This window comes from Erinaceus europaeus, chromosome 9 (genome assembly GCF_950295315.1).
Source record: "Erinaceus europaeus chromosome 9, mEriEur2.1, whole genome shotgun sequence".
Taxonomy (NCBI): domain Eukaryota; kingdom Metazoa; phylum Chordata; class Mammalia; order Eulipotyphla; family Erinaceidae; genus Erinaceus; species Erinaceus europaeus.
The window spans coordinates 5121469-5147472 of record NC_080170.1 but is presented as its reverse complement, the minus strand read 5'-3'; the positions used below and the strand labels follow the sequence as shown (position 1 = coordinate 5147472).

Sequence of the window (26004 nt, the reverse complement as noted above, 5' to 3'; positions counted from 1 at the left end):
GGTAAAGACAAAGAGGCAAAGAGACAAAGACAGGCAGAGAGAGGCAGAGAGAGACAGAGACAGGCAGAGAGAGACAGAGACAGGCAGAGAGAGACAGAGGCAAGCAGGGAGACAGAGACAGGCAGAGAGACACAGAGACAGGCAGGGAGACAGAGAAAGACAGAGACAGGCAGAGAGACAGAGAAAGACAGAGACAGGCAGAGAGACAGAGAAAGACAGAGACAGGCAGAGAGAGACAGAGACAGGCAGAAAGACAGAGAGACGGAGAGAGGCAGAGACATATAGACAGGCAGAGAGACACAGAGAGATAGGCAGAGGGAGACACAGAGAGAGGCAGAGACAGGCAGAGAGAGACAGAGAGATAGGCAGCGAGATACACAGAGGCAGAGAGAGACAGAGACAGGAATAGAGACAGAGACAGGCAGAGAGACAGAGAGGCAGAGAGAGACAGAGAGAGACAGAGAGGCAGAGAGAGACAGAGACAGGCAGAGAGAGGCAGAGAGAGACAGAGAGGCAGAGAGAGACAGAGACAGGCAGAGAGAGACAGAGACAGGCAGAGAGACAGAGAGGCAGAGAGAGACAGAGACAGGCAGAGAGAGGCAGAGAGAGACAGAGAGGCAGAGAGAGACAGAGACAGGCAGAGAGAGACAGAGACAGGCAGAGAGAGACAGAGACAGGCAGAGAGACAGAGAGGCAGAGAGACACAGACAGGCAGAGAGACAGAGAGGCAGAGAGAGACAGAGACAGGCAAAGAGAGAGAGAGAAGGGAGACAGAGGGAGAGAGGCAGAGAGGGTAGCCAGCACTTTGAAGAAATGCCCCTGTAAAGGTCGTCTCTGTTGCCACTCCTCCACACTTAATGTCGGCAAAGATCTTCTAGACCAGGGATGCCTTGCATGGGAGCTTGGGCCAGGTGGGTTGAGTTGTTGAGAGACTCTTTTCAAGTCCTCAGACCTGGTACCACTGGTGGGGACATGATATGAATACAAGGTCTTTGCACAGGTAGTCACAAAGAGATGACACAGGACTAGGGTGAGCCCTCAATGTGGTCACCGTGGTAAGAACAACAAGCTTGGGAGTTGGGCGGTAGTGCAGTGGGTTAAGCGCACGTGATGCAAAGTGCAAGGACCGGCCTAAGGATCCCGGTTTGAGCCCCCGGCTCCCCACCTGCAGGGGAGTCGCTTCACAGGCGGTGAAGCAGGTCTGCAGGTGTCTGTCTTTCTCTCCCCCTCACTGTCTTCCCCTCCTCTCTCCGTTTCTCTCTGTCCTATCCGACAACAAAGACATCAATCATAACTATCACAATAAAACAACAAGGCAACGAAAGGGAATAAACACAAATAAATAAATAAATAAATAAATAAGAACAACAAGCTCTGGGAATGCAGAGACTCACAGAGATAAGAGCCAGGATAGGAGGAGGAGAACTTTTGCTCAACCAGCCAACAAGGAGAGTCCAAAAAGAAGCCTTTCCTACATTCTGGGCAGGGGGTGTGGGCTGGCCATGGCTATGGCCCGGTTTGAGACTTCTTGTACACTAGGACAAGGTGTTTGTGTCATCGTAAGTTGCCCTGTGTATGGAGCTTGCAACAAGTGTTCAGACTCCGGCTTGCTTGCCCAGTCGCCAAGATATGGGCACTCCTGCAAACTCCTGTCTCAAATGTGTCAGCAACTCCCAGAGCCACTGCTCAGAAGGGGTTCCAAAGAATGAAGACAGAGTTCTTAGGCCAGTGACAACAAGTGGGTTGGATGCACCTTTCTCTTGGGTTCTAATAGCGAGTGTATTCACAGCCGCAGCCACCAATGACCTAAACACCTTGCAACGACTGGCCATCAGCAGACCCAGCCCAGAAGGCCGTGTCAGGAACGTCTCCAGCTCTGTGTGGGCCTGGACGGCCATGATCCTTCCCAAGTCAGTGCAACCCGCACCAAGTGCTAAATGGAACAAGAAGACCAGCGAAATGACCCTTGTCTTTATGTGGTGACAATTTAATGTTGACACAAGTGCCAGCAGGCATGAAATGCCACTAGAATATTACAAATCGGAATGCAACGAGGTGTTAAATTGAATAAGGCAGACTTTGACTGTGGCAGGAACTGGGCGGAGCTGGTGGAGGATCTTTGGGGTGGAGAGTGGATCAGCAAGGAGGATGCAGTGCAGTCACAGCATCGTCCTCTCTGTCTCACGCCATCCTAATCCTTGGGCTGGGGGCTGGGTTGGGAGAAAGAGCTGAAGCCCTGGCAAGTCCCCAGGGCCACCTTACCAGCGGGAGCAGCCCTAGGCAAATCCACAGACTCAGCCAGAAGCCCCCTGGGCCCACTCTGTTCTCAGCACCTGCAGGAGCTGCACATCCCAAGGCCTTGACCATGTGCCCGGGAATAGTATGCAGCTACATTCTGAGGTCTTAGCAGTGTTCCGAGTGATTTGCACACCCAGGACCACACTTTCTGCAGTGCTTGAGTGCTTCTGCATCAAACACACACACACACACACACACACACACACACACACACACACACACACACACACACACACGAATCCAATCGCCTCCTAGAATGTCTGGTTCAAAAATAGCAATGCTTTTCCACCGCCCCCCCTTCTCCCTTCCCAGAGGCAAGCCCACTTAGTTTTTTCTCAGCAGTTTAACTTGCTGTTTATTGCCAGGTCTATAAATAACATGCTTAGCTGCGACTCCTTGCGTTTTCAACTCCAGGCATTGTCTGGGAGTTTCTCGGTGCAGAACATGCAGACTTGAGGGCTTCCTCTGAAGTCCGCACACAGCCGCCCCCGCCAGTGCCTTCCTCCTGATACAGCAGAGGCTGTAACTCCACATGTACTTATTATGGCCAAGCTAATGCGATGCCAGGTGGAGTCATGTGGTCAGTGATGCTGACTTGTAGCCCTTGAACTTAACTTTTTGGGTGTTGCCTTTTGAGTCTTAAGTGTCTACCCTCTTACCACTGGGGGGGGGGGCGTTGGTTGGACTGTCTATTGCTGGGCATCCATGGGCAAGTGACCAAGACGTCCTAGGTGTCTGTGACGCAGGAGTCAAAGTCACACCAGCTCACTGCACGGTGGTGCTGAGTGGTGACTTCCTGCCCCAAATGTGGAGAAGCACACACTCTGGTCGCTCACAGTTGGGTTCCTCAGCCCTTGACTGCAGGGATGGAGAGATCCTATGGAGCCCTGGTGTCTTAGCACAGGGAGTGAGTGAGAAAGGGCAGTCGTGGGCCACAGAGGCAGGCCCCCCTCTGGGCTGTAGGGCAGCAGAGTGAGGCTACAGGTTTACCCCAAAAAAACAGAAGGGAAGGGCTCTGTGGCAGGTGAAGCAAAAGCTGTCACTTAATTCTGTGGAGAGGAAGCTTGTCTGTGTCTGGGACAGGGGGTGCTCTCTTTGGTCTGTCGGCAAGATGGTCACATGGCCTTAGTGTCAAGTGATCTCACTGAAGCCCCTTCCCCCATGTCATGCTGAGGATAATGAGGCTGTCTGTGCAGAGGGCGAGGCCCAGTCCAGTCATGGTGCAGGGACCCCTAGAAGTACTGAGCCTCCTCTTCCCCTTCTTAGCCGTGAAGAAGGTGTACTGAGGACACTAGGACAATGTGTCTGTGACACCAGAGGCACAGGACAGCAAAGGGGAGGAAAAGGAGGAGCCAAAGAAAGTCTTTGCCCATCAGGGCATAAAAAAACTCTGAGCAAAGATGCATCACAGAGGGAGAGCCTGTCTGCCAGTTGCGAGCCTCCAATGTTACACAGAGTACACAGATGGCCACAGCAGCGCCCAGACCAAACAGCCTGATCAAAGTGTGGGCAAAGGATTTGAACAGGTTTCTCTGAAGGCACAGAAAGGGCCCCCAAGTGTTGGGAAGGAGGCTCGAAATCATGTGTACAGTGGTCAAGAGGCAGAGAGGGCTCGCGCCATTGTCAGTATCAGAACGTGCACAGTGAGGAGAAAAGGGAGCTACCTCCTCAGTGTTCGGCAGGAGCGAGACTCTGGCCTGTCCTTCAACAAGGGTAAACACAAGGTCTGCACGAGTGAGTGGCCAGGGGACGAGTGCTGTGAGACTCTCTTTCTACAAGGTGTACAGAGCCGGCAAACCACACAGAGGAGCTAGAATGGGGTCTGCAGGGCATTGGTTTCATCCCCCTGCTGAACACTGTATTCTATTTACATAACCACTGTTAACTAAGCACTGCTCTGCCTGCAGGGCATTGGTTTAATTCCCCCTGCTGAACACTGTATTCTATTTACATAACCACTGTTAACTAAGCACCACCCTGCCTGCAGGGCATTGGTTTCATCCCCACTGGTTCATGATGGCTTTTTGCTCCGCCTCCCTCTCCTAGTCACACCCTGATTTCCACCAGTCTTTTTTCACTCCACCCTCTCTATGTCACATCCTGTTTCCACCCTACTTGGCAAGTATATATATATAAGGACAGGATTCTGATTATATATAGTTTGTATAGCTTAGATTGCGCTGCGTTCCACATGAATAAAGACTGAACTGCATACCACTCAGCCATGAGACCCTGGTCGTCTGTCTCCCGCCCACGAAGGTAGTGCGGCATAATGGTGCCCTGAAACAGGGACAGGAATCTCAGATCCACATACAAGCAGCAGACCAAAGAAGACCAGATAAGTAAAGCTGCCATGGCCTGCCTTTCTACTTATGAAGAGGTTTCCCAAAGCCTCTACTGTTTCATCATGAGACAGTTTCTCTGTCTCTGGAACATTTTGCTCTGAGCCACACTTTGGTTCCCTGACCGGGAACTTTGGTTCCTTATGACTGTGATCGTAGAGCTTGAAAGATGCACAGAGATTTCTCCTTGGACTTTCTGGATTCCCTCTCCCATGTTTCCTGAGGAGAAGGACTACATTTTGCTCCAGGCCACACTTTGGTTTCTTATGATTGTGATCATAGAGCTTGGGAGATGTGCAAAAATTTCTCCTTGGACATTTTGAACTTCCTCTTGCATGTTTCCTGTGGAGAAGGACTACTCTAACTTGAAGAGCATTATCCAGTACCCTGGCAGTCCCCAAGAATGGAGAAACGTGGTTAGTTCTACCCTCCTGATTGGATTCTTTCTTCTATGAGAAGACACTTTTAAAAATACGTGCCTGCAATCCTGCAGGAACAGTCAGAAGCACCCTAAATGGAATTTCGAGGAGCTTTTTGGACTAGGACGCCCTCCGGGGACTCATGATGCTACATGGTGAGATCTGTATAATCTGGTTCAAGGTGAAAGAAGCAAAAGCTGCCTACAGCTTTTATCTCGATTTCCCCCTCATTGTTCTCTGAATATCTTAAGTTTGCTGTCTGCTTTCAGTTGCGTTTCATAAGAGAGTGATTTGAATGACTGAATTTTTGTTTGACATTGACTTAAAAAAATGCTGGATGCAGCCATGATTTCTAGAGACATCCAGAAACAATACAAAAACTGTTTTTTTCTCTTCTGATTTTTTTTACGTCTTGGCATAAATCTGAAAAGTTTAATCCTGAAAACTGTATGAGTTATGGGCGGGGCAGATAGTGCAATGATTTTGTTAATGATTCTCATGCCTAAGGCTTCTAACCATGGTTCTTTTATTGAGTTTAAACTGTTTAAATAACCTTAAAATCATATTAGAAAGGACTTCCAATTATAATGGAGTTATCAATTATAGTAAACTTCTAATCTGCTACAAATTTTGTTTGACAAGTAAGTGAATTACAGCTTTCAAGTCTTCACATGAAAAAGCATCTACTTAAATGGAATCCCTGGAAATCCATTTGGACCCCTGTTCTCTGACATCACCCACAAGATGGCATGACTACAACGCACCCACGGAAACCAATGATGTGACCTGGCACGACCTGAAGAAACAGATTCATAGACTCCAAAGCTCATTCTCTACAGAAAAGCAGAATTCCGGTGGCTGACATTCCCCATCAAGACAGATGGGCAGCATTTCATCCCCTAGCATTTCTTCTGTGGTCATTTGCTTTGGACTGACACTTCTATTGGACTTATCGGTACACCTTTTAGACACTTTACATAACTTTACAGCAGTTTCCCTTTACGCTGCTGGGTTTCTCAAAGACTGACCACAGTAGTCCATGGACTTTGCAGCCAGAGCCTTGGGACTCTATAGGACACGCCCCCTCGCTTGCAGGCCCTTCCCCCAGAGGCAGGAACCCCCCTCCTTACTAGATCATGCCCACAGAGGCAGAAAATGCCCTTTGAGGCATGAAATGCCCCCGAGTCAAGAGATGCCCACAGAGGCAGGATATGCCCTTTTGCCTGCTAGGCACTGCCCTTTGAGACAGGAAACGTGCCCCCTCAGGCCTCCCCTTGGCATCACACTGGTTCTTGCTGCTCTCTTACTTGTTCCTCCATGTCTTCTGCCAGTTCTTTTGAAAATGCCTGTACTATATAGGTTTCTCTTCACCCCACACTCCTGATACTACGGCCATTAGTTAAAAAAGAAAGGGGGAATTATTGGTGTGCTTCTAAAACCCCTTCTGTTTCACTGGTTTAATCCCCCCTGCTGAACACTGTCTTCTATTTACATAACCACTGTTAACTAAGCACCACCCTGCCTGCAGGGCATTGGTTTAATCCCCACTGGTTCAGGATGGCTTTTTGCTCCGCCCCCTCTCCTAGTACACCCTGATTTCCACCAGTATTTTTTCGCTCCACCCTCTCTATGTCACATCCAGTTTCCACCCTGCTTGGCAAGTATATATAAGGACAGGATTGTGATTAGAGATGGCTTAGATTGTGCTGCATTTCACATAAATAAAGAGATACTGCTTCCCAGCTCAGCCATGAGTCCCTGGTCATCTGTCTCCTGCCCGTGAAGCTAGCTAGCCTGGCAGAGGGGGATGGAGAGTGTGTTGGTAAAGGTGACAACATTCTGGATGGTGATGGCTGGACAGTGGTGTGAATGTACCTGTTCATTTAAGAGCTTTTCTCTTGAAAATGATTGACTCTGGGTGATGCATATTTCGTCAGGACTCAGTGCAGATCAGGAGGGTGAGTGGACAACATCAGATCGGGCTGCTCTGAACCTGGCTCTACTTAGATGCATCAGTATCTGTTACTTCATTTCCTGAACAATTCGGGGAGTTGGACACTTATTGGTGTCATATATTGAAAAAAAAACCTGAGATCTAGATTCAGGACATTTTTTTTAACCTTTATTTAATTTGATAGAACAGAGAGAAATTGAGAGGGGATGGTGATAGAGAAGAGAGAGAGAGGCAGGGAGAGAGACCCGTGGGACTATTTCACCACTTATGAAGCTTCTCTCTGCAGGCTGGAGACTTGAACCTGGGTCTTTGTGCTTCCAGGATCTCTAAAGCTCACCTCAGGAAAGCCAGCACCAGGTACCTTCAGAGACTCAGCTACAGAAGGGTTCCCCCCTACCCAGCCAGGACAGCGTATCTGCCGTCAGTGTCTGCTAAGTTGTAGCTGCTGGCTCTGCTCCACTACTCTGGAGGGTGCCCTGCTCTCCCAGCTGCAGGAGCCTCCACAACGCTTCCCCTAGGGCCACGTGAGCCACGTGAGTGGCTTCACAGAGCTTCAACAGCTGCTGTCTACAAGGAAGCCATGTGAGCCAACCCGCCCGGCCTAAGGACAGGGGAGGCTGAGTCCTGGCAGGAGCTCAGCTCTCTGGAAGAAGACGCCTGGGGGACTGGCAAGGCCATTCTGAGTGTCTCTCAGCTGCAGTGCAGAAGCAGCTTGGGTGGCACGATACGGCTGTCAAGGCGCTGAGGTTTTCCAGCCTCTGCTAAAGAAAGCAGTGCAGCCACAGAGACCGCGGCAGGCATGACGCCAGGGGAAAGCCCTAGTGTTGCCTGGAGTAGACTTTCAGATTGTCAGGAACTTCCTAGCTGCCTGGTTAATGGCCAGTTTGCCTCTTTGCTACCTGGGCTCTTTGGGCAGGAAATGTGGGCAGCAAGGCTCCTGGTCACAGACTTCCCTGATGCCAAGGGGCACAAGGGCAGGAAGTTCACTCTGGACTGTCCTGTTTGGGCTGAGTGTGCTGAAAGAGGTTTGGTTCTCCCTCCTAAGAAAGACACAAAGGCTTAGCCAGACCCAGGGCTTCCGGAAACAAGGTCACTGCCAAGGCAGTGGCTCAGAAACATGCTGGATGGTTAACCAGCCACACACAGCACAGCCAACCTCAGGGCCCCTGTGTCTGTGCCCCACAACTGCTGGAAAGCCAGCTCCTTCTGTCACACACAGTTCCCAGCAGCTGGCTGTCCCGCTGCATTCTGCCTTTTCTGTGCCAAGCTCCATTTTCCACCCTTTAGGTCAGATCTAAATCCCTGGGTATGACATTCATGTGTTGATAGAATCCCTAATTTGTCAGGAACCCCAGGTCCATCTCACAACACACACACACACACACACACACACACACACACACACACGCACAGACATATATTCTGATTTGTACTGCTCTCTCCAGTTGAGCCAGAATTCGGGATTTTACACACCTACCTACTGGCAAAATTCAAACAGTTTCTCAGATAAGTTTGCACTGAAAACAAGGCCCTTCTTTCACTACTGGCTCCTCACCACACCACAACCCCCCCCCCCCACTTGCCCCAGTAAGCGATACCCTCAGCACAGATCTTGTTTGGGGGACAGATGGACCCCCGCATATTCTGGGGTAATTTCTCTCGTTACTGAAGTCGAAACCACTATCTGTCTTAAGCGAGCCAGACAGAGCAGTGTGAATGCAGAAAGATGGGTCTAGTTGACTCTGAATACACACATCTGTTGTGTCCACCCAAAGGAGGTCCCAATTATATGCCAAGGCAACACAAAACCACCGACAGCTCCACATCTGACACCATGTCCCAGAGAAAATAAGTCACTCTGATTGCTAGGAAGACTTTCTGTGAGGTTTGAGCTGACCTCTCAGATGGGAATCATCTCTGCTTAGATCTACACACACACACACACACACACACAAGGACATAATTTTTAGAAGCTCATTTCCACCCCCCCAATAATTGTCTGTGTTTAAAAAGCTATCATCTCATTTCAAAGGCCTCTTGTCCTTTAGAATACAACACTCCTCAGGGACACACGGCATGAAGCACAAAGCAGGCCAATGGGGGCAAGGGTAGTTCACTTAAAGGCAGTGTCGTCCCTGCAGCAGAAAAGGCTCCGATCAGGTTCCGATGAAAGCAGAAAGCGAATCTACTCCCACATAGTTTTAATTATATAGAATTTCCTCCAACATGAGTTTTTTCATAATATATTCCATTAAGTTAACATCATATTTGAAGAAAGAGCATTTTCCGATTTCATTTTAAGCCTGATTTTGAGCAATTACAGTGTCATTGTTCCATAGTAGAAAGGTTGAATTCATTTACTGTGTGGTTATTCTAGTTATGATTGATGTCTCTTCTCCGAATGATAAACCAATCACCCCAATGATGTAATGTCATTTTAAGAGTGCAATAATCACATTTCCCTCAAACTAGAGGCTCTGATGAGTTCTAATAAAGATTTATGGTAGATTAAAGGCTTTCATAATATCAATAATGGATTGCTCATTTGATAAGAGATTTGATTAGGTAATTTTTGGGGGGTTGGGGGGATATGAGTTTTCCTCAGTACAGGAGGCCTGGCTTTGAAGAAGGGCACAGGCCATTGTGTCCCCACCTTGCCACAGGTATGGTTTCCCTCAGGAGTTACAGAGAGTGACACCAGGGTGGTGTCCTCTCCAGAGTGGAGCCCAGTCTCCTCAGGGTGTCCTCTTGGCTTGGAACATCCTTCTGGCACTGTGAACTGAGCTGATGCTCGTGACGCCTGGCCCACTCAGAAGACACTGAACCATCTAGGGGGCAGTGTGTCTGCACAGGTGTCCCCAGATTCTGTCTGCCTTTCCATTCTCACGCCAACATGACCAGAGCAGAAACCAATAAGGCCTGGTCATTGCTGTGCTGAGGGTGACTACAGCTAAGACTTAGAGGCCAGTGGGACCCAAGGCCATGGTCAAGGGTTCCTGCAGTGTGGGATGGAGTCCTGTGACCTGGCCCCTTGCCCGGTGCTTGTGGAAACCGGAAGGAATGGGATCCCATTTGTGGGTGGCGTTTATAGTGGGGTCACTCGGTCAGCTTGCCAAACTCAAGCAAAGTGGTGTGAGGGGTGATGGGAGATGGAGAAGGGACCCCACACCCTTCCCGCCTGGCAAGGTGTTTCAGATTCTTCTCAAGGGGACAGTCACCTACACCACCACATGGGCAGAAATCAAAACCAGGGACCCGAGAGACTCACGCACCGGGCGTGTGAGGGTGCCCAGGGTCTCCAGGAGCTGTGGCCACACTCACGGCAACGCAGATCCCAGTGCGCCCTGGCACATCCGGCCCTCCCTGGGAAAGCAGCCCGGTCTTGGGGTCAGCTGTGGCCGCAGGCCCCTCAGAACGCCACCCCCACACAGACAGGCAGAGAGCATTTGTTCTTTCGTCCAAACACCCACTTGGCGGTTTGCTTACCACTGCTGGCGGCTTGCTGGGGCCCTGAGCATGCTCTGAGCAGGTAGGAGTTGGGTGAGAACTCCTCGTCGGGGTTGGTGTCCATGATCTGATGGGAGGTGTTGCTGTCTAGCAATGGCATCTGGCAGCTAACGGGTGGAGGATTATGGGAGCTGGGCAGCTGAGCAGATGGGAGGAGGCTAGACGAGGATGTAGGTGGAATGGGACGACCTGGGAGAGAGCAAGAGGGGGCAGAGGTCAGCATGAGAGGCAGGAGAGGACACCTGGAGACGCGGATGCGCACAGACATGCAGGCTTCCGGCAGGGTGCTCGGGATAGGAGCTCTTTCCCGAAGTGGCCTACCATTCCTCAGCTCAGGGGGAAGGTGGTCTTCCCCATTTCAGAACACCTGCAGGAGAAGCACTGGGCCGTGCGGCAGACAGGGGCTCTCTCTGAACAGGTGCCCCTGCACCCGTCCCTGTCCCTGCCACCTGCACCCTCCTGCCTGGTCTCTGTCCTCTCCTCTTGCATGCCCGGGCACAGCGGGGCCTCCCCAGATGGCACGGTTTCAAAGCTGTTCCACTGGAATGCTGATGAGAAGACAGGAGGCCAGGCCGGTGCCGAAGCCAGAGTTACTGCAGGACCTGGTTTCCATGAAGCCAGTGTTACTGCTGAACCTGGTGTCCATGAAGCCAGTGTTACTGCAGGACCTGGTGTCCGTGAAGCCAGTGTTACTGCAGGACCTGGTGTCCGTGAAGCCAGTGTTACTGCAGGACCTGGTGTCCGTGAAGCCAGTGTTACTGCAGGACCTGGTGTCCGTGAAGCCAGTGTTACTGCAGGACCTGGTGTCCGTGAAGCCAGTGTTACTGCAGGACCTGGTCCATGAAGCCAGTGTTACTGCAGGACCTGGTGTCCGTGAAGCCAGTGTTACTGCAGGACCTGGTGTCCGTGAAGCCAGTGTTACTGCAGGACCTGGTCCATGAAGCCAGTGTTACTGCAGGACCTGGTGTCCGTGAAGCCAGTGTTACTGCAGGACCTGGTGTCTGTGAAGCCAGTGTTACTGCAGGACCTGGTGTCCATGAACCCACCCCTGTCAAGCCTGAGTCCCGTGCACTCACGGGGAAGCTGCCTGAACCCCTGTGTTCACAGGGGCACCTTTCACAATGACCCAGTGCCATCGATGGTGGGGTTAGTGGGGAAGGAACCCTGGGATGCGTGAAGGTGGCGTCACATCATTCTGCACCAAACAGATGGAACTGGGGGTGACAGTGCTGAGGAGAATAAGTCAGGAGGTGCAAGACGACTACTGGACAGCTGTCCTTCCGAACTGCCCCTCAGAGCACTTAGCAGTTACATATATCTGAATCTGATGGATTTACAAAGACATTACAACCAAGCTCAGGTTCTAAAGACCAAAGTGTTTTCCAGAGAGAGTGGAGAGGGAGAGCAGTGTGTGTTTGTGTGTGTGGGGGGGGATGGGGAAGGGAGGTAAGACAGGCAGAGGGGCCTCTTGGGAGTGAGGACACTGGAATCTTTGTGGAGGGTGTGCTGAAAGATATTCACATATATGGACATCAGACTACTACCATTTTACAGTACTGCAAACCCACATTAAGCCCGTTTTTAAAAATATTTTACTCATTTCTTTATTTGGTAGGACAGAGAGAAATGGAGAGGGGAGGGGGAGAAAGAAGGAGAGAGAAAGACAGACACCTGCAGCCCTGCTTCACCGCTCATGAAGCGTCTCTCCTGCCAGTGGGGACTCGGGGCTTGAAGCTGGCACTTTCACAGGCCCTAATTTCATTTTTTTTTTCTTGGCCAACTTGAGTTGATTTTTGTACTCAGAACCAGTTGCATCCTGCCTGAAAACAAGTCACCCGGTCCAAGTGAGAAAGTGACTTGACCAGTTCCACACAGCTATTGAGTTGGAGGCTAGAAATAGATCCTGGGACTTCTGCTTCCAGGATCCTGGGCACAGCCTGTTCTGTAAACTGGCCTGCTTCCCATCAAATCACACGGCATCCGACACTTGGGGTCCTGGAGAAGCCACTGATGGTATGGAGGGAGGTTTCCAGCCTCTGAGGGCATTGTGTATAGGCCAGGGGATAGTTCAGTTGGGAGAGCACAGGACTTGCAACCCCAGGAGGCTCCTGCTTCATCACCAGCCCTGCGTTGCCAGAGAGGTGCCCTGGCTTCTCCCTCCCATAGCAGTTAAGTAGTAAAATCAACCTTTAAAAGTAACTCTGTGAATCCTGGGGAGGGAGGAAGGCAGAAGGCTGCATACTTGCTCCCCGCCCCTCATGAGATACTGCAGTTTTCCGGCTCTGAGGACGGGCTCATTCTCCCTTGGCTTCCCAGAGCTGGGGTGGGAGAAGGCACTTGATTTCTTAAGTAAGTCTCAGGTTAAAACACAAAAACCGGGGCTGGGCGGAGGCACACCTGGAGTGCATGTTACCATGAGCAAGAACGCGGGTTCAAGTCCCCAGTCCCCACCTGCAGGGGAAAGCGTCATGAGCAGTGAAGCAGTGTTATAGGTATCTCTCCTGCTCCCCTCTCTATCTCCAGCTGTCTCTATCCCATAAATATTAGGACTGGGTGGTGGTGCCTGGCTCCCCGCCTGCAGGGGGAAAGCTTTGCGAGCGGTGAAGCAGGGCTTTGGATGTCTCTCTGTCTCTCTCCCTATCTCCCCCTTCTCTCTATTTCTGGCTGTCTCTATCCAATAAATAATAAAGATAATACAAACTTTAAAATAAATATTTCTTTTATTTTATAAACTAACATAATTGCCACAAATGCCAAGGCAGCAGCTTTGATCATAAGAGTGGAATTCAAGTTGACCCCTTCACGGCAAAGTATATCCTAAAATTGAAACACAAACACATGTCACACGCCTTTCTGTTGAATGTGCGAGTTCTGGTTCACAGTCCCTGTGGAAGGCCGCCTCCCCTGAACACTGATGGTAGACCAGGTCAGTTCTCACTTTGGACAAGGTGGGGGGTGGGAGAGAGACCCCCCCTCTGGTATCACAGTACTGCCCGGTGCTGTCCTGGGAGGTGGACACCTGGGTCTAGCACAAGGCAGAGCAGGGCCCCTTCTGGCTGAGCTATCTCACTGGGGGGGCGACCAGCTGCTGTTAGCAGGGGCTGGTTCTGCTGCTCAGGGGGCTCTGTGATAGCTGGGGAAAGAGAGAAACAGGGAGGGGGAGAGGAAGGGGAGAAGAAGGGGAAGGAAGAGAGAGAGAAGAGGAGAGGGTAGAGAGGGGAAGGGATGGGCAGAGGAGAAGAAGGGGGAGAGAGGAGGTGGGAGGGTTGGGGAGAGATGAGAGGGGCAGAGGAAGGGAAGGGGAGGGTGTGGGGAGGGCACAGGCACTACCAGCCTCTGGACAGACACAGGCATCTTGTCTCCCAGACCACGGGCCACGGGGCAGCCTGGGTCAGGCTGAGTGGTGGCCACTGACCAGGCTTCTCTGAGGCTGCACCACTGACCCTCCCCCCCCAGTTGGTAAGGACTCTGCAGTGTGAGAACTGAAGTGTTTATTTCCACTGGCTCTTCCTGTCACTAACCCACCCCCACTCAGGCGACTGGTAGCACATTAGCCTAAAGTGCCAAGGTGGCAGGTAGACTCCTTCCTGCAAGCTGCCTGGCTCTGGAGCAGGCCCTGTGGCATCTCTCTGATTCCAGAGACACCGAGAGTCCCAACCACGGAGGGCTCCTCCCGTGTCTCCTCAACGCTTGCTGAGTCGTTTTCACAGCAGAAGGCCTTGTGTCCTTCCCTCTGCGGCACTGAACCCACAGAAGCCCCAGCTGCGTCTCTCCACAAACACGTTCTGCAGATACTCTTCCCAGGGGGCTAGCATTGGGGTCTGCACAGGCTGTGGGGGTGGCTGCTGGGTGGGCCCCCGACTCTGGGCTCTGCTGCAAGCTTGAGCGTGAACTGTCTTCACAGCATGGAGCTCCACGGGGTGGGTGTCAGGGCTCAGTGTTTACACAGCACATGGAGCTGGCAGCCCTGCCCTTGGCAAGCCAGGTGTCAACAGGGGACTGGGCGGGACATGGAGGGGGGAGGGTGTGTCTGCAGGAATGCGTTCTCTGTCCTCTTCACAGTCAGGAGGGAATACGCAGCCAGCCCGTGTAGACCCCACGCCCCGCCTTTTGGGTAGGACACACACTCGCTTCACCGGTCGTGACGCCCCCATTTGCAAAAATGGAACAGGCCCTCAAACACCTCTCTGGCCAAGAAATGCCCCTCTGTGCAGGGCACAGACACCTGCTCTGGAAGCTGTGGCAGTAGAGACTAGCCTGAGCCAGCACTGGGCAGTGCCATCCAGCAGAACTGCATGTGGTGACAAGCATGTCCCTTGTCTGGGAGGTCCAGTACCCATGGCATCTTGGCACTTTCAATGTGGCCAGTGGCATGCAGGAGCCAAAGCTGTCTCCACTGAAGACCAGAAGCCTCTGATGACTGCGGCCGCCACACGGGATGGTGCAGCCCAGGCTCTGGACTGGAGTCCCTCACCCCTGTGCTTCCCCCCGTCTACAAGAGCTGGCACAGGGGCTGTGCCGACCTCCTCACTTCATGTCTCTTCTCTCCACTCTCCCTGTGCCTCTGTGACACACCTCAAGCTCTGACTTAAGGGTGATGACTTGTAGAAGCCCTCGCTCCCTAGCCTTGGGCCACATCAGAGCATCTTTCCTTCCCCACAGCCCTCTCTGCTCAAGAAAGGCGTCCCCTCTTTCCCAGTGGTTTCAGTCTTCCGAGGACTCTACAAACAGCTCAGGCATCTTCTCCTCGTCAATCCGTGCATGGGGAATGTTCCTGCAGCTGTGTCTGCAACATGTCAGCTTCCTGGCTGCCCAGGGTGCCTGACTCATGTGCGACCTGGGAGTGGCTGGGCAGATAGAGGAGTCCCTCCTCTCAGTGTCCCAGCTCCCTGCCAAGAGCCAGCACACAGCCAGCACTAGAGTGACTGACAGGGACCACTCAGTCCTCACATGCTCACAGGGGTCTCAGATGTTTCTGGGTGTTGGGACTACTCGTCTCACATTCGGGGTGTCTTTACTAAAAACAATTGTGATTTTCAATGGATATTCCTTTTCTTTTATTTTCTAAATGCTAGGAGGCGCCTTTTAAAAAATATTTTACTTCAATGATAGATTTATAGCTAGATAGACAAGAATACTACCGTCTATGGCTCCCGATGGTGTTAGGAATCGAACCTCCAACCTCTGGAGCCTCAGGCATGAGCGTCTTGTGTATGAGCCACTGTGCTATCTCCCTGAACCTCTTTTGATTGTCGTCATGTGACTAACGTCTGAAGTAACTCCTTTCAGTGGTGCTCCGGAGAGGATGCAGGGATGGGTCTGTGACAACCTGGGAGAGGGAGCACAGGAAACTGAGACTACACTAGTCAAGAAAAAATATGTCAGTCCTAACAGATTGTCCCTGGTGGCAAAGGGTGACGACATTGGGGGTCTATCACTGAGAGTAAGACGGCATCCCTGTCTGGGATAGGACAGCGCTCGGATCATGGCAGCTCCTTGCCCTAGTGAACCACAAGGGAGATTGGGGTCAACGCTCCCCAGCAGCTCAAAGTGCTAAACCATGTGGGTCTGCAGCTCCTTCCGGAATCATCTCTCTTAATTTTCAAGTTTTTTTTATTCTCTTTATTTATTGGATAGAAACAGCCAGAAATCGAGAGGGGAGGAGGAGACAGAGAGACACCTGCAGCTCTGCTTCACTACTCACAAAGCTCTCCCCCTGCAGGTGGGGGCCAGGGACTCAAACCTGGCTTCCTTTCGCTCCTTTTGTAACATGTTGCTCAACCAGGTGCACCACCACTCAGACCCCTAATTTTTATTTTATTTTTTCCCACCATGGTTATTGTTGGGGCTTAGTGCCGGGGCTTGGTGCTGGCACTACGAATCCACGATTCCTGGTGGCCATTTTTTCCATTTTATTGAAAAGGACAAAGATAAACTGAGAGAGGAGGGTGAGAGAGAGAGAGAGAGAGAGAGAGAGAGAGAGAGAGAGAGAGAGATGCCTGCAGATCAGCTTCACTGCTTAGGAAGCATCCTTCCTCAGGCGGGGAGTCAGAGGCTCAAACCCGTGTCCTTTTGTGGGTCCCCGTGCTTTGTACTCTGTGCACTTAATCTGATGCACCACTTCCCAGCCCCTCTATTTTTGTTTTCTTTTTGACAGGACAGAGGGAAATTGAGTGGGGAGGGGAGACAGAGAGGGAGAGAGAAACACAGACACCTGCAGACCTGCTTCACCTCTCATGAAACATTCTCTCTCTAAGTAGGGAGTGGGGGTTTGAACCTGGGTCCTTGTGGATGATGATGTGTGCTCTTAACTGCGTGTGCTACTACTCGGTCCCACCAAGAATCATCTCTGTAAACCTAGTAATATTCTCAAGAAATTTTGAGCGGGAGTTGGGGGGGGGGAATTTCTAGAGGAAGGTTTATGGCAACTGCTTGCCCATGGCAAAAGTTAATTCCCAACTCCACGGAAAACACCCTTCCGGACACATGGCATCCATCTTGCCTGTGTTTATGCTCAGTTCTTGGCTTGGCTCCGTGGAAGTCGCACTGCCACCCACTGTTAAGATCTATTAGCCTGATAGGATGTCCCAAGCATTACTTCCAAGCCCTTTGCCTTTGGCACTGTATTTCATCGCACGGCGATGCTTTGGAGAAGGTGAGAGCGGGCCCATTTCAAAGATGAGAAAGCAAACCTTCAGAGGAGAGGATCTGAGCCCAGGCCTTCTGGCTCTAGAGCTCACGCTGCACTGCGAGAGAAGCGACACAAGAATCACTTCACCTTTGTGAAGACAGGACAGCCGTCACAGATGGGGTCTGTGGCTGGCTTCCGGGCCAGGCCAGAGCTCTGATCTTGGCTCTGCCTCTGCCTTGCTGGCTGGCTTTTGGCAAGTTCCAGGGATTTTCTGCACTCATCAGTCTGATAAGCAAAATGTGTGCAAACTCCCTTCAGAGATTACTGTGAGGGCTGAAAGCGACAATTGTCTACGCTCGTGTCTATCAGAAGGACACAGGGCCAACGATGTCCTGCTCTTCTCCCAGGATTCCCTGAGGACTAAGTGTCACATAGGCAAGTCTGCTGCAAATGCTAAAGTGCTCGGTGAATGGGGACTGTGACTGTTTGTATTCTCGGTACTGGAAGGTTCTCAGAGGCTTTGTCTCTAGAGAGAGCAAACAGTGCTCCACTCGGTGTTCGTCATGTGTTCTGGGGACAGCACAGGCCCGACCAGGCCAGCAGGCACACAGCTGGCACCCATTAATCTCCCTCTGCCCCCACCCCTGCTCCCCACCTTCTCTGGGCACACAGGCCCCATGCCTTGGAGTCTCACTAGCCACACTCTACAGGGAGGCTCCCTCACCAAAATAAACAGCCATGTTGGACACCACAAGGGGGATGGTCACAGGCTACCAGCTTGAGTGGCTCTGGGGGACATGCAGCTCACAGGATTTTGTCACTCTGCCCACCGATAAACAGTCCTTTGGGGGCTGCTACCTAGTCCATGAAATATCCCACTGGATCTCTCTAGAGAGAGAGAGAGAGAGAGAGAGAGAGAGAGGCACTGGAGCACTGCTCCACCCCTCCTGAAGCCTCCCTGGTGCAGGTGCTGCCATGTGGTGCCAAGGGCCCAAATGCAAGTCCCCACGTAGATGCTCACCATGTGAGCTGTCTCCCAGCCCTTCACCAACATCTGTGACAGTCCCGTTTGCATCCAGCAAATTCTATAGTAGTGGCAGCCTGGTTGAGTGCACAGGTTACAGTGTTCAAGTAACCCAGGTTCAAGTCCCCAGTCCCCACCTGCAGGGGGGGGGGAAGCTTTGCGAGTGGTGAAGCAGGGCTGCAGATGTCTCCTCTCTCTCTCTCTCTCTCTCTCCTTCTCTGTTTCCCCTTTCCCCTCTCCATTTCTGACTGTCTCTACCCAATAAATAAATAAAGACGATAAAACAAAATTCTACAGGAGGCAACTTATGTGATCTTTCCAACAGCGTGCTCTGAAAGGTGCCTTTAATTAGCCCTGTTGGCTGAGGAAACAGAAGCTTATAGACATGAAAGAACGTGGCCAAGGAGAGAGTGAGTTAGGTCAAGACACTGACCCAGAAGTCTGTGATGAGACCTTGCTTGGCCGTGCAGAGACACTCCCACGGAGAGACGAGATAACTTTCACCAGGCCGGAGAAGCGGAGCCAGCAGGGGAGAAGGAGGGCAGGGCGGCACAGGAGAAGCTGCTCTGTGAGTCCCCGTGCATGTGTGCAGACGCGAGCACACGCATTCTGAAATTCACGGGCATAAGCAGAATGAATCGCACCCCAGGACCCACCGGCCAGGTCTGTGTTGGTAAAGAATGCCTTTCCCCCTTTTACAAGCCTGTTTGAAGACCTGCCCTGCTTCCTGGCTGCGATTCAAAGCCCTCTAATGAAAGCACCTCCACTGTCAGCAATGTTAATGTCACTTGAAAGAGTGTGAAATGTTGCTAAATGTGTCAGGAAACAATTAGATAACATAAGAGGCATGTTTTCTCAGTGCGCAGGGAAATAGATTATGCAAGGCAGAAGATAAACCTAAAGTTTCCTGAGCTCCAGCCTATTCAGCACCCCCCCCCCCGCCACCCCTCTGCCCGTCTCTTTTTCATCCAACAGAGAAATTGTTTGGCAAGAGTTAAGCCCTGGTTCAAACACTTGGAGAAGGGAGAAAGGCCCGTTCTGCCTCTGACTGCTGTCGCCCGGGCCCTGTGCTAGCAGGCTCAGAGATGCATCCTCCACTCACATGAAACGTGTGCCCCCCTCATTACCATTATAAACATAGGCTTCTGCAAGCTGGCTCTGATGAAATTACAGGTTGGGCTACAGAGAGCCCAGCCAGCAGCTCTCCCAGGCCTAAGGGGATGACTGTGGGCTTTGCAGGGGTGAGGTGGCAGCACCCCAGAGGTCAGCCTGGGGAGGGAGGGTAAACAGCAGCCAGGTCCCTGAGGACAGTGGAGGACAGTCTTGGACCCCAGACGCGATCAGTCTTTGTCCTGGGCCGAGGGAGCCCAGGCCTTGAGCTGTGGGCAGAGGGTGTGTTTCTGTAGAAAGACATCTCCTCTGTAGGGTTTAATGCTCTCCACCGCCCTCTGGCACCCAACTGGGAGTTCCAAGCCAAAGAGGCCCCTCTCCTGCCGGCGCCAGTGTCCACTGTCCATGGTCCTGTGAGGGTTGGTACTGTCCTGCTGAGCCCAGAAGCTGCTGCCCAACCTTCGTGGGGGAGTGTGGAGTTAGGGGAGGGAGTCAAGGGGCTCAGGAAGAGCTCAGCATGCAGAGTGCATACCCTCCCGTGCACACAGCCCAGGCTGAGGCCACACGCCACAGCGGAGAGCCAAAGTCTCATGATGTCCTGCTGTGGTGGTACCTCACCTCAGTGCCTCTCTCTCTCTCTCTCTCTCTCTCTCTTTCTCTATTACCCCTTCTGAAAAAGCTGACCTAGAATGGAGAAACTGCACAAATACCCCCACTCCCCCAGCTCTGCAAAGAGAGGAAGGGAGAAAATTTGAGCTGAAAGCAAAGACTCTGAAGTAGGCTTAGCCACTCCAGTGGCTGTTGCTGGTGCAAAAGAGAGATGATTTGTTTTAACACTGTTTTCAGATAGCCATCATTGCCTAGAAAGAAGCCACCAGCAGTCAGAGCTGACACACGGGGTAAGCCAGGTGAATGAGGTTTTTTTTTTTTTTATGTCTTGGGGTGCATGAGTGTGGGGCCTGAGCAGACACAACCAGTGAAGCCATGATGGCAGAGGGTATGGGTGGAGAGTCACTGCGAGTTACCACATCCACAAGTTCTCGGGCTCATTTCCCATTACAGGGGAAGAGAAAGGCGATCACGTCTGATAGTGGACATCTGTCTCACTATGAACGCAGCTCTGCTGTGTTAGCTAAGGTGGCAGGAGGTGGAGGTGGGTGGGGTCGGCCCGCCAAGTATCTCCTCCTAACCCTCCATTTAGAGGAGATATCTAGCTATTCTATGATTATCACGATTTAAGGGCTGATTTGATTAAGTCAGAGAAAGCTATGACTCAGGTCCACTCTGGATAGAATCTCAGATGATATCTGCACCAACCATTTCACCCTGCTGATGGCAAAATTGGGATTCACAAGGAGAAAGTGACTTTCTCCCAGATGACACAGAGAATTGGTGACCGAGTTGAGGGCTCTGTGTTCACTAAATTACAGCCCTCGTAATGCTCTTCAAGCTGAAGGAGAAATGGAGGGCTGAAGGTTCAAGTGAGGGTGAGGAAAGTCTGATTTCACACCAAAGCCTATTAGTGGACTCCAATTCTCCCATCTCAGTGCAGGACATGTAAAGCGGGCACTCATCCCTCTTGCCAAAGAAAAACCCTCATGCCCAAAGTGGTTCTCTGGTTTTTCAAACTGTCTTTCTTTTTTGAAATGAGAACACATATCCCAGCAAAGACGGGTCCCTTGATTAAGTGGTTTTCACATCAGGGGCAAGGGAGGAGGGGGGGGAAGGGGAAGTTGGTATGAATCTCATCACCTCAAAACTTGGCTGCTCCCTTTCTCAAGGTAAGACTCCTCACCTTAAGAACCTCATTAAGAAAGCAAGGTGCCTCCCTGCTCCAGCTTTCTGTCCCTTTTCCAGCCATGACATCACCTCTCCAGTCTATAGCTTGAATCCACCTGAATATCATATTTCAGGCTCAGAGGAAAAAAAAAAACTAGTATAGCTACAGACCCTTTGAAATATAACTAAAATATGCCTACTAGCTATCTACAAAATGGAGGACCCCCCCCCCCAACACTTCATCTGCACTATTCCAGCCTTTAGGTCCATGATTGTTCAACAATTTGTTTGGCTTTGTATGTTAACTCTCTTTTCAGCCACCAGGTTCCAGATGCCAACATGATGCCGACCAGACTTCCCTGGACAGACGACCCCAGCAATGTGTTCTGGAGCCCTGATTCCCCAGATCCCTGCCCCACTAGGGAAAGAGAGAGACAGGCTGGGAGTATGGATCCATCTGTCAACACCCATGTTCAGCGGGGGGAGGCAATTACAGAAGCCAGACCTTCCACCTTCTGCATCCCACAATGACCCTGGGTCCATACTCCCAGAGGGATAAAGAATAGGAAAGCTTCCAGGGGAGGGGATCAGATACAGAGATCTGGTGGTGGGAATTGCGTGAAGTTGCACCCCTCTTATCCTATGGTTTTGTTAATGTCTCCTTTTTAAAATAAATTTAAAAAAATTGAAAAAAAGGCCAGTTGCCCAGGTGAGGAAACTCAGACGCGCATTCACTCAAAAATCATGGAATAGGGGAAGACCTTACAGCTCTTGAGTGGGGGTGGGGGTGGGGTGGGGTGAAGTGAGGGGATTTGATCTGGGAGCCAGGCGAGGAGAGGTGGGGGGTTCTGACTCGGGAAGATGGTGTTCCAGGAGGGAGACTCCTCCCTGCTGCTGCCTTGGTCTCTGTGTGCGACCAGGTACCGTGGCTCCACAGGCAGGCGTCTCACCGACCCTGCAGGTATCTGGGCTCTCGCTCACTCAACACGTGTTTGCAGAGTGACTGTTCCAGTCCTGGCTCTGAGGAGCTGCTGCACCTTCACCACTGGCCTTGTTTTTAATCTTTCTGTCTCCCCAGGAACCTAACAAGGAACTCGCTCACAGAACACACTTAAGGATATTTGCAGACAGACCAGATACCAAGCACCGGGCCTTCTAACAACAGCTGTAGGGAGGCACCAGGCACTTGGCCCAGGGATAAGCTTCCCATTACCGAGACTGTGTCTGTGGAGCTGAGGAGCCCTGAGTAGCCACACAGACAGAGTGCATGGTATTCAGTGGGAGGCAGCGTCACAGGCCCTTTGAACCCAACACCCCCTCCCCCCAAGGTTTGGGCGCTCTCTGTACTTTTGGGTCAAGGAGACAGATGAGGAGAAAGATATCTGTGCAGTAAGTAAACATCTTATCCCAAGACTCCCTCCTCTGCACCTCCAGAAATCAGAGACATACTGTTTTCCTCTGTTCTGTGTTTTTAGCCTGAAAAATATTAACTCTCAGCCAAAACTGAGACCCTCACAGACACATGCCTCCTCAGAGGACTTTGCTGTATTTAAAGAAACATGGCAAAAAAAAAAAAAAGAAAGAAAGAAGAGAAAAGAAGGGAAAAGAAAAGTAAAGAAAAAGAGAAGCAAGTCTCTATGCTGAACCTCCAGCTCAGATGAACTGTAACCAGTGTACTATCTGGCCACCTCACTCTCCTGAGTTGACATTGCTGCTCGATCAGTTTCCAGAGCTCACCGAGAGCCTGTGGCCATTTCCAACATAATCACACTTGCCGCTTTTACAAATGCTTTCATCTACGGATCTCAAAGCAAGGTGCCAATCTTCACTACTGCTCACCTGGGAGGTCAGGACGCACTTGCCTGACTCCTGGCAAAGTGGGTGTGTGTGGTGGGGGGACTGAGCAGAGTGCAGGCAGAAACCAGAGGAGTGGGCTCCCCATCCCACCTAGTCCTTTCTCCATGCCAGGAAACGGCTTACATGGTCCAAGGGAAAGGTTGGCATATATGAATTGAAACTGAGATAGCTTCTATCCAGGGAAGAAGATAAGAGGACTCACAGGGACTTTCCATCAGAGTCCCTAGAGCAGCAATGGTAAAAAATAACTCCAGGGGGCCAGGCAGTGGTGCAGTGGACTAAAAACACATCACCATGCCCAAGGACCCAGGCTTGAGCCCCCAACCCCCATCTGCAGGGTGGGGGAATGCTTCGTGAGCTGCAGGGTTTCTCTCTCTACCTCTCCCTCCCCTCTCAATTTCTCTCATCCTATCCAATAAAATAGAAAGGAAAGAAACCCAAACTCCAGCAATAACCCTTGTAGCGATTAAAAATCAATCAATCAATCAATCATAAAAATTCTAGACCTCGCCTTCTTTCCTTCCTTTTTTTCCTCTCCTCTCCTCCCCTCCCTTCCTTTTTCCTTCTTTCTTTTCCTTCATGTTCTCCTTGAGTTCCTCCCTCCTTCACTTTCTTCCTCCTTCCCACTCATGCAGCACAGTAGTGTCTAATGCACACCAAGCGCTCTTCCATGGGGAAAGCCAAATCTTTGTCTTTTTGGAAGTCAGGTTCTCATGGGCAGACAGAAATCCAACAAACCAGTACAAAACAATGATCATAACTGTGCCTGTTCCCAGTAAAGTGGAAACATACAATTCTCCCAAAGGGAGAGACAAGATGTGCTCTAGCAATTGAAGCTCTTACTGCTTCCTGTAGCAGAAAACAAGTACTAGACGCAGATATGGACAGATTCCCCTTCTTGTGGAAGAAGCTCCCCGGCAGGCAGCTATGAGTGGACACGGCAGCTCTGAGGTGAGTGGTGACCAGTGCTTTCTAGAGTTCAGTTCTATCATCCTTTCTTGGCACTAGTTTCTCCTAATGGTGGAGAGCTGAGTGTTCTCTTTGGAGCAGAAGAAACTAGAGGGTTTCTGCTATTTAACTGCAAAGGAAGGCATAGGAAGAGTACGTCTAGCCATATAGAGAGGAGGCCATTACTCTGCGACAGCTAGAACAAAACAGAAAGTGGGAAAGGAGGCACAGAGACTCAAACACAAACCCACGCACACCTGCACACACACACACACACACACACACACACACACACACATACACACACACACACACACACACACACACACACACACACACACACGTATATGCTAGTTCTGGGGAAATGAGAAGCTAGGAGCTTGGAGGACAGGCAGGAGTTCAAGAGTGGTTGCTCCCTAGCTGAGGTCCTCAGGGAGACTCCCAGCTAAGGCACCATCAAAACAGGAGCCTGAAGGGAGTGGAAGAGGCCCGCTGACTTCTAAGGGAACCACATTCCGACACAGGTTCCCGTGCTGGGGACAGACAGACGGCACGGAGAGCCCTTAGAAGGAAATTTCTCATCAGCTCCACCTCTTCAGTGACTTCTGCCCTGAATTCCATTTAGCATTTCATCGGTATGATTTACATATCAACCACAGGGCACGGACACTAAAGAATGGGGGCACATCTGGGTCACATCTGGGGTGTGGACTGCCATGAGGGTGACAAGGACCTGGGCCTGCGGGATGTTTTCAAGGTGGCAAGGACATGCGTTGCTGACTGCTGCTGATGGAGGCATGTGGGTCTGCCGTGTTCACACCTTGATGCTGTGTGCTTCCTGCGGCAAAGAGCATGAGAAGAAAGGCACAGGCGGACCGAGAATCCTCCCAAATGTTAGGGAACGACGCTAATTACTGCCTGAAGAACCCTCCTCGGGGGTAGGGGAAAAATCGCCATCTCATCCACCATTTCACCAAAACCTCTCTGGCAGGAAGAAAGAGGCTGATAAAAGACCGCCAGAGCAGGCCTGACAGTGGACGCTCACCTTTGCCACCAGACGAAACCCAGTGAGATCTCAGCCAAGGCAGGGCACTCTCCTCTGCAGCCTGGCCGCTGGTCCCTCTGGGCTTGCCAGCCGGGTCCACAGCCCAAGGCCCAGGATGGCCCCAGGAACAAGCCGCCTCCTGGCACCTTCCTGCAAGTGTACATACGCACGGCGCGGGCGGGCGGGCACAGGGCGGTAAAGTAATTTGGCTGCTGTTCTCTGATTTCTCCTTTAGCTTGACCTGGTTTTCCTGCAAGCCCCGGGCACAGTTAATTTGCAGGGAGGGGTGTGTGTATATATTAGCGAGCGCGTACCTGTGTGCGCCTGAGAGGAAACGGGGGGGGGGGGGGTTGCTGAAAGATTAATAGAGAACCTTTCTATTATTATTTATAGGAGGTCTGTGTCTGCGGGGCTTTTAAAATAAAAAAGAAATGGAAGGAAGGTGATGTGTGCCTGTGCTTTACTGTCTGTGCCCTGTGGTTGATATATAAAGAATACAAGTGAAGTGGGGAACTGAATTCAGGGCCAAGTCACTGAAGAGGTGGAGCTGGAGGCTCAGCACAGCACATGGTTCCCAGGTGCTGTTTCCACAGAGAGGGGATCCATGGCTGTTGCTGAACAGCCTCTTATTTCTCTCTCCTTTCTCTCTCTCTCTCTCTCTCTCTCTCTCTCTCTATATATATATATATATATATATATATATATATATATATGTGTGTGTGTGTGTGTGTGTGTGTGTGTGTGTGTGTGTTTTATCTTATTTGACTTTTGCTTGAGTTTATTTTACTACAAAGAGGGTGTGTGTGTGTGTGTGTGTGTGTGTGTGTGTATGTTTTATCTTATTTGACTTTTGCTTGAATTTATTTTACTACAAAGATGGCACATCTCTGAATCTTGGGTGTAGGAACTGACCACAAAACACACGCTTGCAGTCTACCTGGAGTGAAAGGTGAACTGAGGGGTCCATGAGAGGGAGAGGCCACTTAACTGTCTCAGTAACCCTCCACTCTGGACAAACTTCTGGCCTTTACTATTTTTTTTCAGTATATATATATATATATATATTTACGGGGGCTGGGCAGTAGCGCAG

The 26004-nt window shown here is 51.1% G+C and overlaps 1 protein-coding gene across 1 annotated transcript in view; it reads right to left on the bottom strand.

Moving 5' to 3' along the window:
- TENM2 (teneurin transmembrane protein 2) overlaps window positions 1-26004 on the bottom strand; it is a 755069-nt gene that overhangs the window by 271108 nt on the left and 457957 nt on the right. Inside the window, exon 3 of the mRNA XM_060197006.1 lies at window positions 10500-10709. Within this exon, the coding sequence (XP_060052989.1) occupies window positions 10500-10709 (210 nt within the window). The remainder of the gene's footprint in view (window positions 1-10499; window positions 10710-26004) is intronic.